At 45.4% G+C, this 27,201-nt stretch overlaps 1 protein-coding gene across 2 annotated transcripts; it reads left to right on the top strand.

The window, feature by feature from the left end:
* On the top strand, nucleotides 1–21,503 carry KLHL6 (kelch like family member 6). 2 transcript variants are annotated; one of them, XM_032697391.1, is made up of 7 exons: nucleotides 1–355; nucleotides 5,064–5,229; nucleotides 11,127–11,576; nucleotides 13,673–13,910; nucleotides 17,008–17,210; nucleotides 18,126–18,339; nucleotides 20,511–21,503. In XM_032697391.1, the coding sequence occupies exons 1-7, from the start codon at nucleotides 96–98 to the stop codon at nucleotides 20,810–20,812; spliced, it is 1,833 nt and encodes a 610-aa protein (XP_032553282.1). In that variant the 5' UTR covers nucleotides 1–95; the 3' UTR covers nucleotides 20,813–21,503. The 2 variants fall into 2 exon arrangements, with proteins under 2 accessions (XP_032553282.1, XP_032553284.1); XM_032697393.1 differs by having other exon boundaries at nucleotides 18,126–18,335; nucleotides 20,511–20,596.
* Nucleotides 21,504–27,201: the final 5,698 nt, after the last annotated feature.

The following is a 27,201-nucleotide window of genomic DNA, read 5'->3' as shown; positions in this document are numbered from 1 at the left end:
GAAATCCGCCCAACTTCTGCAGTGTGATTCGTCTGAAGCTTGGGAGCCCTTTTTAGATTGAAGCACCAACAGAATGAGACGGGGCTGGCCAGAAAATGGGGGACACGCTGGAGAAGAGCTCTGAGGAGCCCGAGATCTCTTTGGACAATGAGTGCTTGACGAAAATGGGGGACCTGGTGGAAGTCTCGAGCAGTGAAAGGGTCAAGTTTGATGATACGGGTCTCTCTCTGGTGCTCCAAAACGGCCTGGAGAACCTTCGTCTTGAAAATTCCCTTACAGATGTCATCCTGTGCGTGGACAGCAGGGAATTCTCCTGTCACCGAGTGGTCCTTGCTGCAGCAAGCAATTATTTCAGGTAAGGCTTGTAACAAACATACCCAATAAACTTACTTCGCTTCTTAGACTTGAAATGTAGATCTCCAAGGAGTGTAAACTGAGTGCTGAGCTCTGCAAATTTGCAGTGAACCTCTAATTCCTCACATCTTTCAGCTCATTTTTTAAAGTTGGACACTCAAATAAGGCAGGTGCCAGGTTGTGGGTTTGCTGGAGTTCCGATACCAGCACGCAAAAAAAAAATGGAGAATGTTGGCAGACAAGTGGATGAGAAAAGGGTGTTTTAACCAAATATCTTTAGCCTCTTGTATTGTCGTTTTGGGATCTGGGCAAAGAGGAATATCCATTCAGATCACAGGGCATTTTTATTGAACTAGGAGTGGGTTTGTGGAACTTGCTAATTTTTCTATTATCATTGTGGGGTAAAAATATATATCGAATAAAATTGTTAGGGAGGAAAGAGAGGGAATTTTCCGTCTGTCCTAGCGTTACTGAAAATCAACTGCAATGGGAAATATCTCCTTGAAAGCAATTTTACCATTGCATCCTCTCCTTCTGGTCCTCTTGAATTTTTCATTCTTTCACTACAATAGGCAGTCTATCTGAGACAACTGGCCAGCAAGGACAAATTTTAGAGACACAGAGGAACTCGGTATTGGTTTTAACACAGATTTTCCACTATCATTTAAACAATCACATTTGCATGGCTGGGATTTTTTTTCTTTCTTTTACTGCTAAAGTGGTCAGATGACTGAATAGCTACAGAGGAAACACGAGAAAAAAAGAACCTGTGACCACTTGTGACATGAGCAGAAAGCTAATTTTAATGGAGTCTGGTAAGCTTTGCTGGTAGTGCCTGGAAGAACAGTTCTGTTTTTATAATCTAGAAGAGAGATTGTGTCTGTGAATATTTAGAAACAGGTATTATTTCTACAGAGAGACTACATTTATTGCTTATGAGAAAATGTACAGCTAAAAGCAGTGATGCCCAAATATTTCTTACCAGCATTGTGTGCAGAAACGAGACCAGATGCACAAATTAAAATCAGAATTATCATAATCATTCTTTGAAAAAAACCCCACAATTCCATTATGAGCAAAAGTGCTGCAATCAAAAGGACTTCACGGGTAAAAGATAGTTTTATGATAACAGTTATTGGCCGGTTTTCCATTGAGTCCTGAGCTACAGCCTGTCCTTTGGAAAGAAGTGGGATACCTGGCTGGAGGTCATCTCATCCCAAGGCAATTGCACACGTGTGTAGGGTCTGCCCCCCTGGGTGCTTCTGTTTGGCCTGGCCTCCCACGGAGTCGAGATTTATTACATCACTGTCAGTGCCTCTTGTCGTGACTCTTTGGGTTGGTTTCAGTCACCTTTGGCTGAGGATGGAATTCTCAAAACCGAAGTTCACACAAGTTTGACAGAAGCCTACAGCTAGGAGAAGGAAGGTGCTGGGACTGGGGCCCCACGGTGCCCTGCTGGGTAAGGAGCACAGCGCCCTGGACAGCCAACACACACAATGCCCTGAACCAGCCAAAGGACGCGCTGCCCTGCCCAGCCAGACACAGAGCTGAGCTTCCTGGGAGGGACACAAAATGTGTGAGAGAGGAATAACCAGGGAGAATGGAGGGCTCAGGAAGGGGAAGCTGAGTTTACTGCGAAGAGGGAAAAGATGACACAAGTCTGCAGGGAACCGAGCTTCACCAGTTCTGCTACTCACAAGGCAGCTTCATTCATCTTGCCGTAATTCACTAGAAGCTGCATGGGCCCAAAGAAGGAAGGAATGCTTAAATCCCACTATTCCTATGAGTACTTTCCATGCCATTACAGGGCCTCTAACAGCCATGCACAGGAGCAAAGCAAAGGGACCCAGTGAGTCACAGGCTTCATTCCCCTGCAACAGTAAATTACACAACCCCCTTCCTGAGAGCTGGGTGCCACAGTACAGGCAATGCCCAGCAGCTGACTGAAACACAGTTAAACCAAGCTAACAACTTCTAGCCCTTTCTTCAGCACTGCTTGGGAGTAGATGCACTAGTTCCTGTGACACATCCTGCATCTGAAAACATAAAAGCATTAACTCTCCATTTGCCTGGATGATGGTAATAAAGCAGAGAAAAGAAACATGAGCTGACCAAGGTGGAGCAGCAGTTTTTTTACTCCTGCACTGTGCAGGGTAATGGGAGAACGGGGCTGGGAGAGGTTGAAGCAATATTTTCCAGAGCATCCTCAAGCTCCAGCATGGTTGTTTGAAGTCAGGTTTATAGTTCCAAGAACCAGCACTCCAGTGTGGGTAGATGCTTGCAAAGTACTTCACAAACTGCAATCCTCCATTGATTTTGTTGAGCTTTCTCCCTGTTTTTTTATGATTTTACCATTTTTAGGCTTCTAAATGTGGTGCTGGACCCTCACTTCATGTGCATTTCTTAGAGTACATGTTGATTTAAAGGTGTAGTTTGGAATTACACAGGGAAAAGAACTGGGGAAACAGACAATGAAATTAGTAGCCACATCTGAAGGATTTAGAGCCTCCTGAGGGTAAATACAGAAAGGTTCAGAAGCAGCATTTTAATCCCTAGGAGAGAAGCTCAACCTGATCAGCCTGAGTGGTGTTGGGTGTTTCCTCTGGTCAGGATGGGAATGAGGATCACTCCATTTGAGCAGAAGGAAGGTCACAGGAGGCAGCTCCCCTGTGTAGCACTGCCCTATTCTGCCCTGCCACATTCTAGAGAGGAGTACTGGTGGGAGAGCACAGTGCTTTAGGTGTGTGATTTCTGCAAGTTGCAGCCATGTTACATGAGTCCACACTCCCAGCTTCATGGGAGCTCTAATACCATTTCAAAGATTAGGAGACAGAGAGGCAATAGCACTTTGAGCAAATCCCTGTGGGAAGCCACCACCACAATCCCCAGGCTGGTTTCTGAGCAGCCTTGCACAGGCACTGGGGATCTTGAACCGATCCCATCAAACTCTCCGGCTCTCTGGGACGGAAGTGAGACTCTCACCTCCCCGACAGGGATGGTTACATACAAGACTGGAGTCACCAGTTTAAGAGATGAAAGGAAGAAGAGCAGACAACACCTGCATCCTACCCCGGCCTGTTTCTCGCTCAGATGAAGCATCTGGCACCCGGCAATCCCGCGCAATTGAACGGCTGCTCTGGGCACACCTCCCTCCCCGTGCTGAAACCCCCATCCCAGGGAGAAGTGGGTACTGGGGACTGCTGCTTTCAAATGACCACCTGCCCACGTGCCTCCCACATACATTATTCCACACTGCTAGAGGGAGAGAAGCAAAGTGAATCCCAGTCTTGTGGTCACTGAAGTTAAAGAGCATTTTGACTTAATGCCTTAGAAATACTCTGATTTCAGTGGCAGCAGAACCTTGACCATGGGGCAGAGCAGTCAACCAAAGATCTCTAAAGAGCTGAGATGGGTGGAGGGAAAATGAGAATTTTGGCTGAACAACTTTTCTGACAAGTAACTTCTCTGCCCAAGTTTCCTGCTAAAATGTTAGGTCTCTTTATCCAAAAGGCAGTTTTTACACTGAGATGACTACAACCTTGCAATAAAATTTCTGCTGAGGTAAGGAACGGGTAGCAAACAGCAGCTGGTATCTTCCATCCATTTGCCATTCACCATGCCTAACTGCTTTGTAATAAAACCTGTTTACATCTTAATTCCAGTAAGATGTGTCAATCAGACAGCTTTATTCTGGCACTGCTTTTACAAGAAAAGCATGGCCTCTGAGTTGGGACCTCCAGCCATTTCCAGGTTGCACTGTCCTGTCAACATTGTACATGACTAATAAAGAAGGGTTTGGTATGCAGGGTAAAGAGCGTTTCTAATTACACTTTAGATCTGCACATGTTTTTCACCAACGCAGTTACAAGTGGCTTCACATAATTCTCATCTGTTCAGCCAGATTCCAAATGACGTGGCATCTCATTCTCTGAGTGCAGTGAACAAGCTGATCAAAATCCCAAGTAAAAGCAAAAATTTGTGAGCTGAAAATGCAGAGGAAGACACGTGTGTTTGCTGTGCAGCTGTCACAATGCAAAGTGGATTTAAACAGCTCTTGGAGAATTTCTGACTCCCACAGGAAGTCTGACTAGAGCCAAAGGTGTGTATGGTGGTCACCTTTCAAATGCAGTATTATCCACCAAAGAAGAGGTGGCATCAGCATGCATGAAATCACTGCACTTTCTGGCTAACAGCAGTTCCAATTCATGATTATTCAAGTGCTTCTCTAGTCAAGAGGTACCAACTCTACAATCCTACCAGAAGCTTCCAAAATTTAGCAGAGGAAAAGTCAGCCTCTTAACTGGGAAAAAGTCCAAGAGTTAATGTAGTATGGAAAATGCCAGGGGCTTAATGAGCTGGACCTGTGCTAGAAACAGAAGGAGTTTGCAAGAGGCCAGCAGGTGAGACATCACAACTGCTCCACAACATCAGTCCAGACACGAGGAAGGTCCCAGCTGCCTTTTCTGCCATGGAGCCCTAGGGCTACTGGAGAGTCCAGCTTGGACGTATCCATCATGTGTGTAACCCTTATCAAACTCACAAGTACAGAGGTATGAAAGCAACAGAAAGATTTTCCTTGTTTCTATGCAATAATTGCATAAAGTATGAAGCAATCAGAGCATTCTGTGTTGAAATCTGTATAACCAAATGTTTTTAGAATGCCTCATCCTGGTTGGGAAGCAGTAAAAGACAAATGTCTTTCTTTTCAGGGCCATGTTCTGCAATGATTTAAGAGAGAAATATGAAGAGAAGATCATACTTAAAGGAGTTGATGCAGAAACCATGAACATACTCTTGGACTACACCTACACCAGCAAGATGCTCATCACAAAGCAAAATGTACAGAAAGTCTTGGAAGCCGCCAGCCTCTTTCAGGTACAGAAAACTGAAATGCACTGATCCAGTCTTGCTGCTCTGGCAACATCATGTCTTACCCCAGTTAACACACTGCAAACTTCTCGGATTTCGTGGGTTCTGGAAGCATTTTGCTTCATATTTACTCACACTGTGGTAAAAAAAGGCAGTGGCAGCCATGTACTGAAATGCTGCTGTGCTGGGTGCCATACAAACTGGCCAAGAGCCAGGCTCTGCCTCCAAGAGCTGTTCCCATGCACTGCCTCCTGTGCTCCCCAAGGTTCAGGTCACCCTCCAGCCCAGAAGAGTTAGTGGGCAGTGGCTGCCATGGCTGGCCAGAGCAGGAAGGTAACTTTGCCTCTCCCTCTCCACTGCGTTGGGGATGGAGGCTTGCCCAGCCAAAGTTAGCATCCTCCTTTGTGATCTTGTGATGTAAAGGGTTTTAGTCACTACCTGGGACTTGTGGGAAACCAGACTTGAGCAGTATTACTCAGCTCTTGGTCCACGAGGTATTCACGTGTCCTGTAAATCACTTGTGAGGTCTAACAAATTGCAGTCCCTGGTCCCAAGCTGCAAATTGCCATCAAATTGTAACCACCAGAACCTGCCCAGTGCCAATGTGTGTGCGTCCAGTCCTCTCGTTAAGGAAGGCAAGAAACACCCAACTCCATAATCATTGTAGTTTGTTATGGAATTCAGATTCTTGAATCTGACATGAGAATTTTGCTCTGGAATTCTAGAACTCTTCTTTCTAGAGCCCAAGTCATATGAGGAGTGGTTGAGGGAGCTGGGGGGGTTTCAGTTTGGAGAAAAGGAGGCTCGGGGGGACCTTATCGCTCTCTACAACTATCTGAAAGAAGGTTGTAGCCTGGTGGGGTCAGTCTTTTCTCCCAGGCAAACAGTGATAGGACAAGAGGAAATTGTCTCAAGTTGCGCCAGGGGAGGTTTAGATTGGATACTAAGAAGAAATTCTTCGCTGAAAGAGTTCTTAAGCACAGGAACAGGCTGCCCAGGGCAGTGGTGGAGTCACTATCCCTGGAGGGATTTAAAAGACGCGTGGATGTGGTACCTTTGGACAGGGTTTAGTGGCGGGCTTGGCGGAGCTGGGTTAAGGGTTGGACTCGATGATCTTGGAGGTCTTTTCCAACCTAAATGATTCTAAGATTCTGTGCAATGAACCTGTGGCCTTTGGGGTAATGGGAGCTGGTACTTGCTGTGGGGAGAGAAGGGAAAGTAATCCCAAAGTGCTCCCCAAGGTCACTTGGCAAAGGTGGTGCAGCTCTAATATCGCCTGGGCCCACAGTGTGGTAACTCACCGACATTTTCAGCAGACCAACACTGCCAACTGGTAGTATTCAATGGTTACTTTTGGTTCATTTTCAGGACACTTTTCTGTCTCCTTCTTTGTTTTCTTCTGAACCCTTTTCCTCATGATTGTTCCTCAATTTTTTGTTTTGTTTTGTTTTGTTTTTTCCTTCTGAAACTATCAAAAGTATAAACTTATGTTTTCTCATTTCTCTTCCCTATTTTTCATTAAAATTAAGAGTAAATTTGATTCCCAAGGCTGGTGCTTTAAGAAAACTATGAAACCCTGTTAGAGTAATGATAAAATCATTAGAGTGCCATAAGTAAGGAGAGTAAACTAGAAAAAACTAGAAAACCAGGAATGTTCAACTAAAAGCAGCAATCCCAAGTCTTACTGCAATCATCTTGGATACTATCAAGATTTATAAGGCCTTAAAACCTCATGTTATAAACGTGAGGGTTTGGGCTGGAAATGTGTTTTCTGTAAAAAAGATTTAGTAACTACTAAATCTTTAGTAATCTACTAAATCAAGCTGGCAGAACTTGTGTTCTACCAGCTTGTCTCTGCTATTTATGCTGAAGAACAAAGAGTGAGTTGAAAGAATCAAATGTTTCATTTCAGTATATTGACAGCTGAGAAGATTATTTATAGTCACGTTTTTGTTTGGGAAATTCTTTCCAATTAATGACATATGAAAAATCCAAATTCGAAATAGAACCTTTTTATCTGACTAGCAACAACTTGTGGTAGTGCCTGTTTTTAATTTCACAGACTTGGCAATGAACCAAAGAAGAAATAACTTGCACAGTTCTAGATATTCCAATACAGATATTCCAATATAGATAATCCTCTTTTCTCTAGAAACAATTTTTGAAAAATTTTTATGGAATTATGCCTTCCCTCACCCCCTTTCAATAAGTTTTGACCAAATGCAGCCAGAACTGACAGCAGGAAGGGGTGGAAGGCTGTTTGGATAAAGCAGATATCCCTGCTGCAGTGCCCTTTCCTCCTGGGGGAACCAGTGAAGGGTTTGGAACAGGGAGACACTGAACAGCTAAGCCTCACCCTCAAGTGACCCAGACAAATTTTTTCCACCTAAAGCACAGTTGCAACATGAGTTCAATAGTCACCTCCTCTGTGTGGGCTGGCAGCTGCCCAGCCACGGTGCTTGCAAGGCTGGTGCCCACCCTGGATCAGCCTCAACACCCTCTGCCACCCACACTGCCTGCAGAGCTGCTCATCCTTTCACCTCTGGGTAGGGCCAAGATCTCAGCTGCTTCTCATGGCCATGGCAGAGGGCTCTGCTTCCCCCACCATAACTCAACATCAACCTTCAGACCTGTCTGCACCCCTCTTGCCCCTCCAGGAACCTCTGTGTTACCCCACTCCCTCAGCAGGGTTTGGGTGAGGGGCCACATCAGCTGCTGTGGTGGAAGCAAAGAGACCGTGGGAGGGAAGCAAGCTCCTGAGCAGATGAAAAAGAAACAGTATTGTTGCCAAGGGCTGTGATGGCCACTGCCATGGAAATGCCATATGCAGAGGGAACATTGGAGGATGTCCTGGAACTCCCTCCTCTAAGGAGAGCAGGTCTGCTCTGCCCTCAGGGCACAGCTGAAGCACCACCAGCCTGATATGCCTGATGGCCTTACTGGCTCCCAAAGTACCTCTCATCCCTCTGTTAATCCACTTTCCATGAAAAAGACACTCTAAGAAAATATCTGACAACCACCCTGCAGCCAGTGAGCAGTGAAGAGCCAGGGTGGCTGTCACAGGACAGTGCCAGCAGCAGCACAGCCACCATGCAGTGCTGGCCCTGCCAGACCAGAAGGCACGACTCGCTAAGGAAGGGCTTCGGGGCAGCTCCTGGTGGGAGATGGGCTCCAGGCTCAGAAAGCCGCCAGCCAGGGTGGCTGTGCCCCTCCAGTGGCCGTGGGGCTCCCTTGGGGCTCAGGTGTCACTGCTGAGCGGGGACGTGCTGTCCCTGCAGCCACAGCAGAGAGGGTGTTCGGGGGCCCCACGGCTGCAGGGGGCAGGATCTGATCCCGAAGTGTCCTGCATACAGAGAGGGATTATGAATAAGAGCTCTTTTAGCCACCGTTCCCTTCCCTTTCTAGGGGTTCTAGCAGGAGGCAGGGCTGCTGGCACTGCTTACACTAGACCATTGAATCAAAGCTGGGACAAGCAAGGACTTAAATGGGGAGAATAAATTCTATTATTCAGAGGGAAGGCCAAGTAAGCATATGGGATGTCTCTAGCAAGTAAGAACCTGGATTCAAATGGGTATTAGGAGAAAGACACTTATTGTAGAAACTGTTCCCAGGGAACAGGGCTTTTCAAGTGCCTGGGGTGGCATTAGGAGGGGTACTCACAGAGGGCAAGAAGAAAATTCAGAGCTCTGACAGACTAATCAGAGAAGATGAAGCAGAGGCTGTGGTGTCTTCCTTCTGATGCTCTCTTGAGTCACCTGCTCTCCTGGGACTGAGTGATGTATGCCCAGCAAGTTTTGGGGGAGTTTTGGGGGGAATTTTGTCTCTAAATGAAGGGAGTGGTGGGGAGACACTGCAGCACAGAGATGAGGAGCAGCAGCCACGGAAAGTCCTGCCTTGACGTGCTCCCAAGCAGTCCAGCCTCTCTAGTTAAGCCCTCAGCATGGCTGTTTCTCACACCCACACCTCATAGTTCTGCATCTGCCTGGCCACAAGCAGCTCCCCAGAGTGGTTAATGGGGCCTGCTGGCTGTTGGACCAGTGTGCACCTTCTGGGAGAAAACTCTCTGGTGTCACCTCCCGGGTATGGCTCTTAACAAGCCGTGTATAAATAATTAGAGCACTCTACAGTGGTTTGCTGTAGACTGGTGAGAACATTGTTTTGGGGTCTGTTCCCAGACTTGTGGATGACTTGATGAGTGACCTTGGCAAATCCTATGTTTGTTTTCTTTGTGTCTCATTACTGACAACTTCTAATGCTTCATGCCTAATAAGTTCAATAAGGCCAATGCTTAACCTGCCTCAGGCCTGAGGATTACCTGGTGGTAGATCCTCAGGGAAGGGCACTGGTGAGTTCAAAGTGCTTGCCTTGTGCTAGCCCAGAGAACGGGCAAGGTGAACGTGGCGGGAACCGAGGGCTCACCAAGCTCCACTGTGGTACCACCGCGTGCCACCAGCGTATTTATATCACAACACATCCTGAGACCTCACATAGCCCTGCTCATCAGCCAGTTGCATTTCTCTAAACTCTTGACCACATCTAAATGTAAAACAGGAACCAGGCAGTCTGTATGCAGCGTCTGCGATCGCTCAGCTCTGATAAACAGTCTAAATGTGTCAACACGACACCGACGGGTCTGGAAGATTCTACTCTAATTACTGAAACAAATCTACATACTACAGTGTTCAACAATGTTTCGCTTCCTCTTTGCCCCTAAATTACTGTTGTGCAATTTTCCCCAGTGAGACAGAATGAGTTAAAATAATTTGCTTGCTGACACTGGATAGAAAGAAGACCCAAAAAGCGTGGATGGAAATGCAAAGCATCAGCTCTGACCCGTCTTTGTGTATTTGCTGTTTGCACTGTTCATTGACAAAACCAGCACAAAGTACTGATGCTGTATCCATATCTGATGTCACAGGGGTGATGGAAACCCCAGGATGAAGCATTGTAACTTATCAGTTCTACCCAAAACTGTTTCCAAATTCCTAATTAATAACTAGCAATCCAGCTCAGGTCATAGTTCATGGCAAATGTCCCACAGACATCTGTGGCCCAGGATCTGCACATTTGGGACCCTCAGGTGGGGTTACTGTGCCAAGGAAATTCATGAGAGTGGTTGTGCTGCCCCACTGAATGCAAACACAGCCAGTACTTCCATTAAGCAGACTCTGTAAAATGCACATCCATATTTTTTCAGCCAGTGGCGATGACTAGGAAAACAAAGGTCACTAGAACCTCCAAAGGACCACCCTCAACAAGACTCTTGCCAGACAACCCTGGCTGTCAGACAACTCAAAGATTTGCTGATGGCAAATTTCTTCCTGCCTCTGACCCCAGTTCAGGACAGCTGCCCATGCCCTCTTTGGGGGCAGCACTCTGGTCCAAACCTCCCAGACCTCAGCACTCATTTTCCACCACTCTCACAAGACCTCAGACACATTCGGAGTTCTGATGGTGGGAACACAAATGCAGACAGCAGAGCCACCTGCACTCCACAACCAGACTCTGTTCTAGCTGGTCTGGGCTGATAAAGCAGGTCTGCAAGATGAAGCAGGGTAAGTACACTGGGAGCCTGGGGACCTTATGTGTGCTCATCTCCATGATTGCCAGTGCTTTGAGATCTCATGGATCAATGTTAGAAAACCCTCTTGTGAAACAAATAAAATTCATGAGTCTCACAGGTCTTCTGCATCCTGCAAGAGGAAAAAGGAGCAATATGGATGCAGAGGGAAAAAAAAAAGAGAGGGAGGAAGAAATTCTCATTTCAGACTGCAGACTCTGGGAGATATCTGGCCTCATGTAGAGCATGGGTGGTTGGGACCCAGCCCCGAACTCCATAGCTTTCCTGTGATACAGTCAGACAGTAACCACTCTGGCCTTAAACATGCTTTTTCTGCCCACAGTTCCTTCGCATGGTGGATGCTTGTGCCAGCTTTCTCACCGAGGCCCTCCAGCCGGAGAACTGCGTTGGCATCCTGAGGCTCGCTGATGCCCACTCCCTGCACAGCCTGAAACAACAAGTGCAGAACTATATCATCCAGAACTTCACCCAGGTCCTGAACTACGAGGAGTTCCTGGAGCTGCCAGCTGACATCCTGTGCAGCACACTCAAGAGTGATGACCTGTATGTCACGGAGGAGGCCCAGGTGTTCGAAACCGTGATGAACTGGGTGCGCTACAAGGAGTCGGAAAGGGTTTCCCTCCTGCCGTACGTGCTGGAGAATGTCCGGCTGCCCCTCCTGGACCCTTGGTACTTTGTAGAGACTGTTGAAGCCGATCAACTCATTAGACAGTGTCCAGATGTCTTTCCTTTGCTCCAGGAAGCAAGAATGTACCATCTGTCAGGCAATGAGGTGAGTAAAACAGGAAGGTATTGGCCACTCTTTTTAAGTGTCTCTTGCTTCAGCTCAAAAATCGTACTGGAAGGAGCAGGACCACGGGGCAGAAAAAGGTACTAGCACTGAAGTTTCACTAACTGGGTGCTACTGAAAAGTCAAGATGGGCCTCACAATTCATCCTGCTGACTTAGAGAGTTTAGAAGCTTTTGGAGGGTTGTTTTAAAACAGTGTACATCTTCCTGTTTATGAACATCTGAGCTTGACCCTTCATACACACTCTTGCTTAGCTAAACAAAGACCCCAGGTGACTTCCCCAGTTACTCCTGACACCTCACCCTCTCAGCTGTTACTTCAAGCCTAAGAAAAGAAGAATAATTTTCCCACTAAACTGTGCCACAATCTGTAATGATTCTTTCAAATGTGAATATGCAACATGTCTACCTGTTAGTTATGGGAGAAAATGTTTCATAAGAGAGAATCTCCTGTGAAGAAGATGGTCTCTTCCAGAGGAGAGGTCTGTCTATGTGCCATTCGCAGAACTCCCTGCACCCAAAGACAGAGGTTCATCTTGACATCCAGTCAAGTCCTGTTCCACCTGCTCAAGGCAGGCTGTGGTGGATCTCCAATTCTTCAGTTGCCTGTCCTCTTTGGAAAGTTAGGTATCAGTCACATTTCCTTGCCCAGAACATGGGGTAGAGAGGAGGGCAACCAAAAGGTCAGATTTCACAACAGGAGCAAAGTATGTGAGTGTGTGAGGAAATGTGTGTGCCTTCTCAGTCAGAGAGTCAGAGGAGGGCAGGAGGCCTCAGGAGCATGTTGTGGACCCATCACTAACAGTGGATGTGTCACTGGCATGGGGGGAGAAACCAAGTGTGTTTTGTGCCAGTGACTGCGTAAGACAGTACACGGTGACCTGGGGCAGTGCCAGCCAGTCTGGGGGAAGCTCCTGGAGGAAGACTTGTCCCACTCAGCAGTGCTCTCAGGTCCACCTGGGATAGATAAGGGGAATGTTGCCCTGGGCTGAACACTCATTACACTCATCTTCAAAGGGCCAGCCGCTGCCAGCTGCCCTCCCCCGGGCTGGCTGACGCCTGGCAGTGGTGGCAGACAGGTTAGAACAGAGCCCGGAAACCTGGCAAGTTCTGGGACAGATGTTTAAAAAAATTTGCCTAATAATTCTCTAAACATAGTCAAAATGCAAGATTCACGTCTGTGTAAATAATATTTTTTAATGTAGATAAATTATGCCAATTTATAGAAACATTAAAAGTAGAATGAGAAGCAAAACTTTAAGTAAGCTGCCTCCTGGCACAGCATTTAACCTGTGGGTCTTGCTTGCAAATATTTCCTCCAAGCAGAACACAAGTTTCCAAGCACCCTCCGCATTCTTTGCTCCTGGTGAACATGTACCTGGGAAGTGACTTTTTCCAGTGTCCCTGAAACAAAGACCTGGTCAATAAACCGAGCTGGCAGGCAGTAAATTAGAGCTAACCATGTTTCAGAGCCTAGAGCCGGCTTTAAGTAAATCTTCTAATTTTGGCTTGAAATAAAAGTTTATACACAAAGAAACAAATAAAAAAACCCACCTCCACAGTTGAGAACTGTCAGTGCTTTGACACTCTAACATAGGTCTTCAGGACAAATAATGAGAGCACTTATTTTCTGGTAGCACTAACTGCAGCCTTGCTCTCTTCAAGCTCCCCAGGGCATACACAAACCTTGGGGCCTTGCTACCTTGCCCTCACTCTATCAGCAGCAAATAAAACCTGTCTTTTTCAGCTGCCTATCATGCACCCAGCCTTGGCACTACTGCTCACCTTCATACCTCTTGGTGCCACTCTGGGAATTCCCAAAAGGATCCTAGTTGATAGGCAAAAGCAACTAAGTACAGAGTTGGAAAAATCCTACTGAAAGAAGGATACAGCAACTTCTACGGAAAGCTTCTAAGATGCTTTCCAGGATTTCAGCTTAGAAAGCACTGGATAACTGGTTGAGCTGATGTAAATTTGTTGTGATTTGCAGAACAGGTAATCAGAAAAAAGGTCACCAGATCTTTCTGTAATTGTAGATGTAAGTGCCCTGTGTACTCACTCTGTCTCACTTGCATTTAGATTATTACAGAAAGGACCAAGCCCAGGATGCACGAGTTCCAGTCTGAGGTGTTTATGATCATAGGGGGCTGTACAAAAGATGAGAAGTTTGTAGCAGAAGTGACTTGCCTGGATCCTTTGAGGCGAAGCCGCCTGGAAGTAGCAAAATTACCAATCACAGAGCAGGAGCCGGAGAATGAGAATAAAAAATGGGTGGAGTTTGCATGCATTACCCTAAAAAATGAAGTCTACATATCGGGTAAGGAACAAGACACTGGGAGTGCAAGAGGGGAGCAGAGGGTTCTCACATTTATTTCCAGCTTTTATCGAGACCGTGCCTGAGGCAGCTTTAGGAAAATTAAGCACTACAGATATTCCAAATGCTTTCGCTTTGAACAGGCTCCAGAGAGCACTGAATGTGTGAGGACACTGCCTAGCTCTGATTTTAGCACAGGATTCCTTTTTAAGCAATATTAATCTATATGCATGGGTACTTGTGAAGCAGCACCCCAAACACTCAGTGACCCTAAACTCTCAGTGACCGTGGTCATGCAAGGGCTCTGGGGAACAGTTTACCAAACATTAAATGAAGAAGAATTGCTCCAACATCCTCTGTGACCTGTCCATTTGCAGCTCCACATGCATAAGCAAAACCCTATTTAACTTCCCACACAAACACAGTTGAGCTCCACACAGAGGTTTGACCCTGAAGCTACAAAGATCTTACTTTGACAATCAAAAATGTTAAACTCAAGCTTGCTGGTCAGTTTGACAGCTGGTTTTGGTGGCCTGTCAAAAACAAGTCTGATGATCTTGTTCTGCTTTCCAGAGGAAAAGTGACAGCATGCTTTTCATCATTGTCAAGTCACAGAGCAGGGCTTCATGGGTAGGATACCTTTTTTTCTGCAAAATCAACCACCAAATTCTACACTCCCTTAAAATAGGAGAGTAGAATGGAGGAGGGAGAACCAAAGTCTGAATGCTTTGCTTAAGTATGAATAGGGGTCCACAGCCTTCCATCGCATTCCTTCTTTTGGGAATCCACAAATTTTTGATACTTCATTCCAATTTAAAGTTTATTAAATCTTTATCCTGGGATAAGAATTAGATTATTCCTTCCCTAGTTACAAGTAAAAGAGGTTTTTCCTTTCAGCCCACTATAGAGAGTTTCTTTCAATTCTGGAATGAGTCCCTCTGTTAAAAGTTAGCTGTAGAGAGAAACCTAAGTCAAACATCCCAGCTAGGGAATATCCCTCACACTCACACCCTTGAGTTGGGAAGTCTCTTTTCCATTTGCCTTTAATCTCCTACCACTTTCTCTTTTTAAAGGTTACATGCTTTTTGCATCCTTTTATTCCTGACATCTTTTCCAGTGTATCTTCTCCACTTTTCTTTGATGGTCTATCCAGGCTCCCTCCAGGCCAGGCTAACATATTCCTTGCTGTGGTGAGTCTAAGCTGGCTTTCCCTTTGCTTCTATTCTCACAGGTTCTCTTTCCTCCTTCTCTGCTTAATTTCATATCTTTGACTCTCTCCATTCCCTCTTTGTCTTTCTCCTTTTTGCCTTTCCCACCCAAATAAAAGGCTGAGTGGACCAAAGCCTTTAAGAGTTTTCTTCTAGCTAAACCAAATTATTAGTGTCTCAATCCCAATTAAGCATCTGGTCCTTTCTGCATGTCCTCCTACTCTTGTTTTTTTTCTTTTACCTCCTGTAACGTGCTTCTTCTCTAACTTGGCTTGCATCTTTTCTAACTTGATCTTCCCTCCCATGTGCTCATTTCCCTCGGTGTCTTGGTATGGTCTGGAGTCTTCCCTGCCCTTCTAGAATCTGAACAATAGAAAATTCCTTTCCACAAGACTATGACTACTTTTAGATCATGATTTCTCCCGAACAGTTTAAATGCTTTGACTGGATGACCTGAAATACTACATTGGTAGCATAACTAAAAATGACATGAATTATCATTCACCATTCTGTTACTTTTACTAATGTAGTTACAATTCCTCCTCAAATTAGAAAGAACTGTTGTCTAGAGAAAGAACAGAAATAAAATAAACCTCCAGTTCTGTCCCTGTCCCCCTAATGTGCAGTAAATTCACGAACTGGTCCAGCTCAGGGTCCTACCAGAGTTTCAGCCTGTGCAGGAAAGCACAAGTCACAGGGAAATTTCTAGGGAGAGGAAAGGGAACACCTGCAGTCTCTCAGCCCCATTGTACCCATGAATGCTGCATTCAGGCCCTTCAGCCACTTCAGCTATTTGAGTGCAAATAAAATTCAACACATACATGTGAAAAATACTGAGACAAAAGCATTACAAACGACTCTTTCTAGCATGCTAATTATCTCCCATTCAATCTGCTGTTTGGCCCAGAGATAGGCTCCATCAGTTTGCAGTGATCTGGCTGCAGTACAGAATACCAATGAAGGCAGACACTTTCTCAATAGAATATGAATTCTCTTTTCAGTATATTCACCAGTGAAGCAAATGTTTAATCAGGTTGCAGATGATGGAATAAGCTACTCAGTCTGTAAATGGGGTTTCAGGCTTAACTAGATCCGTTTGTATTACAGTTACACCAGAAACTGTAGGCAAACAAAAGTGCTCGTTTAAAACACTGCTCTCACTTGCAAGTCAGCTCTAGAATGAGTGTGCAGGATCCTGTTCTGATCTCTGAACTATAAATATGAAGCAAATCCAAGTCTGTAGAGAAAGAGACCAGAAGGAGAGATACAAAAATGAGATCCCAGCCATATGGTCCTATGGTTGAATAGTAAAACTTCCAACAGGTCATGCAGGTCTACTGTTGGTAGGAGTTCAGAGTCAGATCTTTTGCTTTACGATGCAAACCATGAGGCTGGCTGGATCCACCCAGCACAAACTGGCAGTTCTCCAGTGCAGGCCTGTCTTTGAGGGATTTGGCACTACCAGCTGCAGCATCCTCCCCTGTCTTGTGGAAATCATGTTTGTTTATTCGTTCCTTTGCTGCATTCTGCAAAGCCCTGGTGGTGCACAGAAATCTCCCGCACATCACCACGCTGTGCGTGGTTGGTTGTGCACTCGGTTTTTAAATGAAAATGGTTGTGGTCTGGTAAAGTGAGAAACAGTGATTTATCTTTACTGAATATTTGGCTGTGGAAATTATTCAGAGTTTCCTTTACCATTAAGTAAACTAAATGCAGAAATTTTCTTCTGCTATAACAGGTCAGGTCATTGGTGTAGTAAATTAAGAAGTTAATAATAAGTAAAAATTACTTACTTTCTGTTCAGAGAGAACATATTTAAATTTAAACATGTTGGAGATGTTGAGTAAATACAAGCTATTCTATCATATTTACATGTGTCATGTACACTGCAGGTGGCAAAGAAACAAAGCATGATGTCTGGAAATACAACGCCTCCATCAACAAATGGATACAAATTGAGTACCTAAATATCGGGAGATGGAGGCATAAAATGGCAGTGTTGGGTGGCAAAGTATATGTCATTGGTGGCTTTGATGGCATGCAGAGAATCAACAGCATGGAAGCTTATGATCCCTTTCATAACTGCTGGTCAGAGGTGAGATGCTGCATCACATAACATTTTACTCATTTGGCACATTTTATTTGGAAAATGTTTGGGTTTGGAATCATAGAAATGATCTTGTACAATTCTTTTAAGTATTTCTGGTCTGTAAAGACCCCAAATATTTTTTTCTGTAGAAATGCATATCCTTCAGAAAGTAAAAATCCCTGCATCGCTGGTCAGTTGTTGCCTGTGAGACATCTAATGCCTAACTTTTCTTTTCTTCCTTGGCTTTTAAAACTAGTAGTCCAGAAATCAGTGAGTATGAGTACAGCACACATGAACCAGAGCACAGGCTCAAAACTACTCTCTGTTACATTATGTATATAAAATGTGTATATCAACCTGTGCATTATATATATGTGCTGCATTTAAGCTGAAAGGAAAGGTCTCAAGGTAAACAGGAAAAAAACCCAGTTCTATTAACTGTAGTTCAAGCAATGAGAGGAGAGAATTAGGCAGCTAATTAATCCATGACAGTAATGAAACTAGGCGTCATAATGGCAGACACAAACCCCAGTTTCTAGATTACACAGAGCAATGTGGATGAATCTAACAATCACAGCTGCAAGTAGAAAGATTGCTATGAACAAATTTCATATTTTCTTTTCTATGTACATAAGTACGTTAAGGAGATCTGGGGTAATTCTGACATTTCCTGGCTTTTCGATTGTGGATCGTGTAATTTTAATTTCAGCATTTGAACTGAACATATATTTTTAAGGGTTTCCGCAGTCTTAAGAAAAAACTGAATACTTCCACCTTATCCCTAGCAACGTCATCTTCTGAACCCTGCTTAAAAAGGGATATCATAAAAGGGACGTCTGACTTCAAATTCCACAGGCTCACACCCCACAGACGTCAGTCTGACTCCTTCGGATGGTTACTAATGATGTTTATGGTCCCCAGGCTGCTCCCCTCATGGTCAACGTGAGCTCCTTTGCAGCAGCAAGCTACAAGAAGAGGCTCTACGTGATCGGGGGAGGGCCCAACGGGAAGCTGGCGACGGACAAGACCCAGTGCTACGACCCTGCAACCAACACGTGGAGCCTGAAGGCGCCGATGCCGGTGGAAGCCAAGTGCATCAACGCCGCCAGCTTCCGTGACCACATTTATGTGGTGGGTAAGTGAAGCACCAATGGTTCTCCTTGTCCAGACACAGCAGGGCTCCCCTCTGTGTCTTAGTTTTACCCACAAACTCTGCGGAGTGTAATCAAATAGTCAGGTGGCTCTTCCCACTGAGCTTACGAGGGATGGGAATATGGCACCTTCACAGACAGGAGTAAAGAGTCACCAAGTCAAAATGCCTGTCCGTGTGGCAGGTATCTTGGAAAGCTGGAGCTAGCCCAGAGACAGCTTAAAGCCATCCAAAGGTGTGTTCATAGTAGCAAGGGCATGACTTCACTGCTACATCATGCCCCCTCTCCTCTCCAGCAGCATTACACAGCTCACTGCGTACAGGATTTATGCAGGATTAAGAGCACTGGAAGCAGGTCATGGGAGCAGAGCCACCAATACCCAAAGACCCAGAACTTCACTAGATTGCACTTGGGGTTAATTCAGTCAGTTGCCAGAACTGGATGCAAAGATGGAAGAACAGGAGTTTGGTGGTGGTGAGCTGAACTATGGAGGGGAAGGGAGCCTACACACATCTCCAGATGGTGCTGGAAAATCCAAAAGAAGGAAAGTGGAACATTTGTTTCCCAAACAGGAGCTCTGAAAATTCCCCCAACTTTTATGTACATAAATACCTCATGCTTCTCCTCAGCTCAGAGACTGGCCTCACCCTGTTTGTCCAGAATGACAGACAGAGAGAGAAGGCACAGACTTATGGGCTGGTTGATAAAACTCCTGATAAAAACTGACACGATATTCCAGTTACATTCATTCAGCACCTTTAAGACAGGGACATCCACCAGTAAACCTTGTTTACCAATCTGAGAACCAAATATACTTCAATCAGATAGAAATCAGCCCCATCTGAAGTTTAAAAGATAAAAGAGCATTTGGTTCCTCCATCCAGAGCAATCAAATTACCCAGATCGACGAATTACAGCCAGATGAATCACTGTATGTGACAACATCTGTTTTCAGTCTGCTCCAAGTGGGAAATAAAACTTGTTTAAATCACCTCACAATGACTTGATCATCCCTCAAATACTGGACTAGTATTATCAGACCCAGCATTTTTTGTAACTACAATAGATAAATGCTCATTTTGGCAGCAGGGAGGATCCCTGGCATTGTTGCCCCTTATCAGTAAGATCGTGGCTTCAAGGATTCTTTTCAGTGGTGTCCAGCAACAAAACAGGGAGCAATGGCCATAAACTAAAACAAAAGAATTTCCACCTCAACATGAGGAAGAACTTCTTTCCATGGAGGGTGGCAGAGCACTGGAACAGCTGCCCAGGGCGGTTGTGGAGTTTCCCTCTTTGCAGACATTCCAAACCCACCTGGCTGTGTTCCTGTGTCACCTGCTCCAGGTGACCCTTCCTTGGCAGGGAAGTTGGACTGAATGATCTCCAGAGATCCTTTCCAACTTAACAATTTTGTGATTCTGTACAGCTATTACACATCCAGTCCCTACAAATTTCAGAATAACAACCATTTCACTGTTGGCAGTCTCAGGAGGGAATATATTTCCATAGCCTGTCTTGATAATTAAGGTATTGACCATTTTTTTGAGAGAAACGGGACCTGCAAAATTGAAAAGGTGCACAAAAACTTTCAAGAATTTGGGAAACACAGAGAAACTGAAGGTCATTCTCTGTTTAACAAATCCGTAAGAAGATTATTGGATCAGTCTGACGAACCCCTAAACAAGGAAGGGGCTTTTGAAAAAGCCCTTCAGACAGGAGGTTTGATGGGCAGATGGACACTGAAGTTAAGAGGAGTTAGTGAAAAATCCTGTACCCATTTTTCACAGTGATGGTTTACCACACCTGGTCCTTCATAGTCTAAGCTCTTTTAAACGAGACTGTACTTTTCTGAAGCTGTGCCCTTAGCTGAAGCCTCAGGTATGAGAAAGGTCTGTTTCTGGGTGCACTGTGGTCACACTGAATGATCACAGCAGTTTGTTCTGGCCTTAAATTCCACAGCCTTATGAACAATTAGTGGCCTTCTGCGGATCAGGCTTTCAAAACAATAGAGTATCCTGTGACCTTGTTTTTTCTTGGCTTTGGGGCAGAAATCATTCTTAGGAATGCCACTTCAACAGAGAGCCCTGTTGAAGTGGATGGTTTAATTAAAATCCCTTACAGGAATGGCCAGTGCAAATATCCATTTCCTCTCCAGGTGGAGCAATGAAAGCCCTCTACTCCTACAGTCCCCAGGAAGACACATGGTGCCTGGTGACTCAGTTCACCCACGAGAGAGCCAGTTGTGGGATTTCTCCTTGCAACAACAAGCTGTTTATCACCGGGGGCCGAGATGAAAAGAACGAAGTCATTGCAACAGTGCTCTGCTGGGACCCTGAAACTCAGAAGCTGACAGAGGAGTGTGTCCTGCCTCGGGGGGTGTCTCATCATGGGAGTGTTACCCTCAGGAAGTCTTACACACACATCCGTAAGATTGTGCCCGGGGCAGTTTCTGTCTGACGGCGGGAGAACTGCAAAGAAACGCAGTGGCTCCATGTCCCTGTGGCACAGGCTTTTAGCTGCAGGGAGCAGTGGAGGGAAACACCTCCACAGGGCCTCGGGGAGTATCTGTATATAAACTCAGCCCTTGCACTTCCTCTGTACAGTGTATCCTTAAATTATCTTAATTCCTTCCCCCCACAGAAAAACCAGGGACCAGCTGTACTTTACTCCTGCCAACACAATACCTCCAATCAGGTGAAGAAATGTGATGCGTAGGTGGGAAATTTACTTCCCAGCTATATCTATCCTGAAATGTGCTTGAACTGGCTCAGCCTGGTCCCAGTGTTTGTTTAACTATTTATTGTGTTAAGTTGGATTTGCAACCACCCTACTAGTGTAAAAGAGAAGATCCTTTTTGGAATGAAAGATTTGTACTTTTGGTGAAACGACATTTCCTCCAAAGCTGTGCTTTTTTTCCAGTGGTTGGTACATTAGATTAGGTTTGAACCGGTTTGTGTGTTTGTTTTTTTGTTTGCTTGAAGATACTTTGATGGCTTTTCAGTTCTGGATGACCAAAAAATATCCACCTCAGTTTGCAAACCTTGCTGTTGTTCCCAAGACAGAGACTGCACAGGCTGCAAATGTAAGTGAACCTTAATCTGGTTCCACTGAAGATTCACTGTAGCTGTTTTCTAATAAAGCAAACCAAAACCTAGTTTCCTTTTTCTTGTGCTCTGGGGCTGGTCACTGTTCTGCCCGAAAGGCCTTTTCCTCTCCCCATTGCTCCACACAAGAGGAGTCCGGAGCCCATCCCTGCCTCCATCCCCACTGGGTGGCAGTGCGCTCCCGGGATTTTTCTCACGGGTTTTGGTTTCCTGGAATGCAAACGGACAGAACAATCTGCTGGAGACAAAAACAGTTCCAGGTACTGTTCCCAGCTGGATTCCTGGGAGCATCACATGCAGTATCGGGAGGGGCAAATGTTCAGCAGGCCAGGAGGGCCCGAGTCTCAAGTCCCAGCATCTGGGTCAGTCATAGGGAAAGAAAAATAAACACTGAGGAGGTCATGCCCGGGGCACTCTGGGACACTCTTGGCTAAAGACTGGGAACATATTCCGTCCCTCCTCCCCTGCCTAGTTGCTGGAAAGAGCCAACCCACTATTAAATCAAGACAGAAAACACTGCGCAAAACAAATCTCTCCAAGCAGAGAGCAGTGACTCCTTCCAGCCTCTCTCCCTCCCTTTCTGTAATGTCTCCTTTGCCTTTTACAGTATTAAAAATAATATTTCTGTCAGGTTGGGCTAAGAAAAAACCATGGGTTTCTGAATTTCAGCACTGTAACGCCAGAGTGCTCAGGGGTACAGCAGGGCCTGCAGACCTGGTGCAGCCTGAGCAGGGCAGACACAGCCCATGGGGCAGGTGGCAGCCCTACAAAAGGTCTCCATTGTGTCCTTCCTTCAGATAGACTGCGAGAAATCCTGTGTCTTCTGCAATTTGCCCCATGCCTCGAACTTACTTGTGTAACTCCAGACTATCCCCCTATTTCTTCCACTGATTTTCCCACAGTCCTTCCATTTCCAACTACTTTTTAATTGCTCCCCTTCCATATTTACATTCCTATCGTTCTGCAGGGTGAGCACTTCTCACACTTCCATGCTGGCCCACACTCTCCCATCTCACTCTGCTTTTCAGAAGGCATGAAGAAATACCCTATAAAAAGAGTATTTTGTTACAAAAAGTTTTTGTGAAGCACAGTTACCACCTTTGACTTGGTTAGCAGCACTGGCTGGTCTACAGGGGCAGAGAAGGTGGATGAATGGGTCCCTTTTCCCTTTGGTAAAACTAATGATAGTAGCTGCTGAGGCTGACTAGTTCTTTCTACTGGGAATCATCCTAAAAAACAGTAGCCCTCAGGAACTGGTTGATGATTTTCATGTCCATAGCAAGACTTGCATTTTTTTCTTGAGAAAAACAAACCACTGAGTTGGAAAAGAGTTGTCCCAACAAACAAATTCTTAACTCTACATATCAGAGGCTGAAAACAGCCTCTTGTCTCTTCTGCAGTGTTTTCCCAGCCACATCTGCAGACCTTGGGCAAGCAGGAGCCAAAACATCCCTCACTGACAAACAGGAGACAGCACAACCACAGTTTGGCTCCTTTTCCTCTCCTAACTCACGAGTTGCTCAAAAATTCTGACGTTTTAATAGCAGTGCATGAAGAGTTGTGTTTATTTGTCTCCCTGCTCTTTGTACGTTTTGGATTCATGTTGCAATCTGAAGGACTCGAAGCATACTGAAAAACAAAAACCTTCAGGATCAGTAGTTTTATGCAGATGCCAAAAATCACAGGCCTTGTGAAAAAATAGCAAGAACCAGCAGTGCTGGGCCCTCAGTTACCAGCAGTGAGGTGGGGTTGGAAACAGAAGACAACAGAAATCAAGTTTCGGGGAAACTTGTAATTTCCTTTTCCTATCAAGGGCTCTCTCTCATCTGTCAAGCATAACCCCCTCCAGCAGAGAATGGCCGCAGTCACGGTTTCTGTCCAAAGAACACACTCTACGTACCAACAGCGACTAATGAAGCAAGGAGCAGTCTCTCCCGGCGGGAGCTGCCGGACCCGTCCCGGAGGCAGCTGGTGCTGTTCCGCAGGGCTGGGACACAGCCCCGGGCCCTCGGGGCTGCCCCCAGTGCAACCAGGCAAATGCCACTTTCCTTCTGCCCTCTTACTGTATTAAACTGTCCATAGAAAATGACACAGCCAAGGGATGGAGCAGAAGTAGACACTCTAATATTAATTACTGAAACTGTGGGAGGTTAATTAGTTTTACTGAATAATTACTGAGATCGTTGCAATGAACTATACCCCAAATCCAAAGCTGTGTGCTTGTTTACCTGCCTGGAGATCCTCTGTATCTCCTGACAGTGAACCTGATCCCACTGGAGGCACAGACCTATCTCTGATGTAATTATGTCTCCAGTGTTGTATGGCACAGCCCCAGCCCCTGGAACGCAGGCCTGACTCCCTTCAGTCTGCAGGTTACAGACAGCAAACTGCACTGCAAATCCAACTGAGAGAGGGAAGAGAGCAGCGCTAAATGTAGTGACAATGTTGGCACAAGAAAAGAGGGGAAAAACTGAGCAGGAATATATTTAGGCTATAAATTAGAATACTTCTAGTGATTCATGGTATTGCAATTCATTAAAGGATTACTGCCCCCAGCTGCCAAATCACATGTTAAAGCCAACTGCTCTCCGTTTCACTTTAAATTAAAATGCTGGGCTGGCACAGTGACATCCAAGAAGTTCACTTATATGACCAGGGAGAGGTCGATTGCTGGGCTCTGGTAAATAGGCTCAGTTTGAATTTCCAGAGCTTATGTGGAGACATCCTTACAAGGCTGGTAATCACTAAAACCATGAGGTTCTTGAAAATACAGAAGTCTAACAATCTTTGAGACAAAACTCAAGGCATGTATGAAAAGCATTACAGGAACCTTGTGCTTGTTATGTTGTCCTAATGAGTCCTTTGGTCCTATTCAGATAGACTGGGGAAATTCCCAAAGGCAAATGATTCAGGGCTGTGGTGTGTTTCCTCTACACACTCTGTAATATACTGCTTTTGTACCAAACAGCACAGTAATATTCCCTGGGAAGATGTTGTTTACAAGCAGTCACTTAAGAAAAACTTACCTATCTAATGTTAAACCACTTTAATGTGGATTAATAAAATATCAACTTGCAACAGTCTTTCTTAGAAGGTCATTTCCACAAAGCAATGTTTTGTTTGCCTGGTCACTGTGGGCAGACTTCATATACACACAAACTTGACACAATTCCTGATTCACTTGCTCTGTCTTTCCCTGTCCTTTATGTTACCAAACTTCCAGTTGTATCTAAATGTATCCAGAGAATGTGTATGTAAGAAAGAGCTGTAGAATTGGCAACAGAATCCTGTCCAGGAGATTAACTTCATAATTGTCAGGAAGATCAAGCACTATAAGCTGCAGCTATGCAAAGTCACTTATGGTCACTTATACTAGTTACACAGTTATCTTCACCCCTTATCATGAAAATTTCCAATATAGGTAAACTTGAAAGGACTTTACATGGACAAAACAAACTCTAAGTTACCAGCGTCTTTGTCAATGGGCACGGGCATAAAAATGAGCCCAAGATATGAGCAGCCTGGGGACTTACAAGTACCTTTTCCATTCTTGATCTTTCCACATGCCAAGGGGATTTAGCAGAAAGCACCTGATTTAGTATGCAGCCATTTTCCCCATCCTTCCTAGGGTTATGGAAGATCCCTGTTACAGACAATCTGAAGTCTTTATACAAACATATTTTCCGTGACAAATGTCTATGGTACATTCATCTTGGAGAAAAATAGAAGAATCCAGTAAAAAGTGACTTCTAGATCCTTTTATTGAAGAGTACTGAGAAGCACAGGACCACAGTTAAAGCAAATATGCAATATTACAGTTTATTCACTTGCAACAACTTTGCCTTGGAGATGCTTCTTACACAAGAAGTGTCCCTTAGCAGCAAAGCCTCTCTAAGATGTCCCTGCTCATTCCCCCACCTCTGTACTGGAATTTGTTAACCCCTCAGCTGTGCTGATGCAGCTGTTTGCAGAACATCCTATAAAGCAGATCACTGGGATAATCTCAGTTAAAATAAAAACAACACCAGTTCTCTTTGAAAGGATATTTTTAACCTGCAACCCCAGAAGCAGTTGCATCAGCAAACAGGAGAGAGCAGGCACTGCAATGTGAGGAGAGTAACAAGCAGTTTGGAAATGATGGGAGAAGATCAGCAGGAACTGCTCAAACTGGCTCCCTTGCCAAAAACATTCCATGCAACCAGACACCGATCTCCTCCTGGCTCACACTTAGTGGAATTCTTCAGACGAGTGAGAAATAGCCAACAGCCACATTCAGCACTTTCTGTGTATAACTTCAAGCAAACAGAAGGTGAAGAGAGACTGCACATAAGGGAAATATTGCACAGTGAAATCAAGGACCTTTTCTTTTAAGCCCAATGTATTTTTTACATCACATCTAACGAATTCTAAAAGTAATATCTTTAGAAACACAGAGCTCTTTTATCGAGTCCAAGGAACAGAAGGGCAACTTACATTTCCCACACTGATGTTTATACCTAATGAAATTTTGGTTTCTTTAAAGTCAGAAATACGTTTCACTTGTCCTCTAGAGGTAGGGGGCTGATCTGGAAAATCTAAAAGGCTCTTACAAGATCTTGCCCCTGATGCATCAACTGGCTCTGCAGCCTTTCCTCCTGGCCTTCCTAAGGCTTTAGTGGCAGGTACCCAGCAGCAGCTCTGAGACAGTGCAGCTGTAACCTGGGATCAGGCTGCTAGAGAGGATTTTTGTGAGGCAGAGCTGGGAGATGCCTCAGCAGGGATCAGATGTGGTGTTCATGCTCAGTCCCTCGCCCCGGGTTCCTGCCGGAGCCATGCTGTGGGTACAGCTGTGCCCAGCCTGGCGCCTCACTGCTCCTGCCCTGCTGCCCCAGCTGCTGCCCCAGCCTTGGCCAGGTCACCTCAGTGCAGCCTCAGCAGGAATCGGGGCTCTGCGCTGTTCTGGGCTGCTCCAGGCTCCTCTGGCACCAGCACAGCAGGACACCACCCTGCAGGCAGGGAATGAGGGAATGCCACCCACTGCCTCCGGCTCAGCTTCCCTCCCCGAGCAGCCCATCCATCCCTGCAACCCCCGGCACTGTCATGTGCTGGGCTGTCCAGCAGGCACTGATCAAAGGTGACTTTCACCAGACAGAGATTTTAAAAAACTCCAGTGTTTTGCAATTGCCAGACGGAATCCATAAGGCAGCAAACACACCACCACACTGCACAAGCTGAGGCACAGCCTTTTGCTGGGTGCAGCAGTTTCCAGAGGCACCTCTCAGGTCATGTTTCAAAGAATAGGACATTGGCTACCAACCCTGTAACAATACACTGTGCATGAAAGAAACAGTTGTTCTGTTCAGAGCACGTTTAGTTAAGGATCCTCTGCTGTAAGGGATGCTGTTAAGGGACCTGTGGTTACCCCCCCTCTGCTTCACAAAACTTTTAATTTTCTTCTTTTCCAGAAAGGCATTTGCAACAGGTGGGTGAAAATGATCTTGGTTCAATATCTCCTCCCAAAGGTTCTGCCTTTCACATCAGAACAAAGCTTGTAACTTCATCCAGGGTAGCATTTTCTGTATTGTCAACCATGACATAATGAAAGATCTGTTGCCTTTTGGCACCAAGGAGGCAGAGTGGTCAACCCATGTCTTCTCTACCATGGGTTGATCACTTCTCCACTTCTTCGGAAGCTGAGTGATTTCCATCAGTCTTGCATGATAACAGGGTAAGGACAACTCCTCTGCTGTGACTGTGCTCTGC

The sequence above is a fragment of the Chiroxiphia lanceolata genome, chromosome 10 (genome assembly GCF_009829145.1).
Source record: "Chiroxiphia lanceolata isolate bChiLan1 chromosome 10, bChiLan1.pri, whole genome shotgun sequence".
In the NCBI taxonomy this organism is placed as follows: Eukaryota; Metazoa; Chordata; class Aves; order Passeriformes; family Pipridae; genus Chiroxiphia; species Chiroxiphia lanceolata.
The sequence above is the reverse complement of the archived record's forward strand: the minus strand, read 5'-3'. Positions and strand labels throughout refer to the sequence as shown.

Bases quoted from the DNA above. Each gene is read 5' to 3' on its own strand.
- KLHL6 (XM_032697391.1), top strand. From the start codon at position 96: ATGGGGGACACGCTGGAGAAGAGCTCTGAGGAGCCCGAGATCTCTTTG. The intron at 13,911-17,007 runs GTAAGGAACAAG...TGTACACTGCAG, and splicing joins AAATGAAGTCTACATATCGG to GTGGCAAAGAAACAAAGCAT. The intron at 17,211-18,125 runs GTGAGATGCTGC...TATGGTCCCCAG, and splicing joins TTCATAACTGCTGGTCAGAG to GCTGCTCCCCTCATGGTCAA.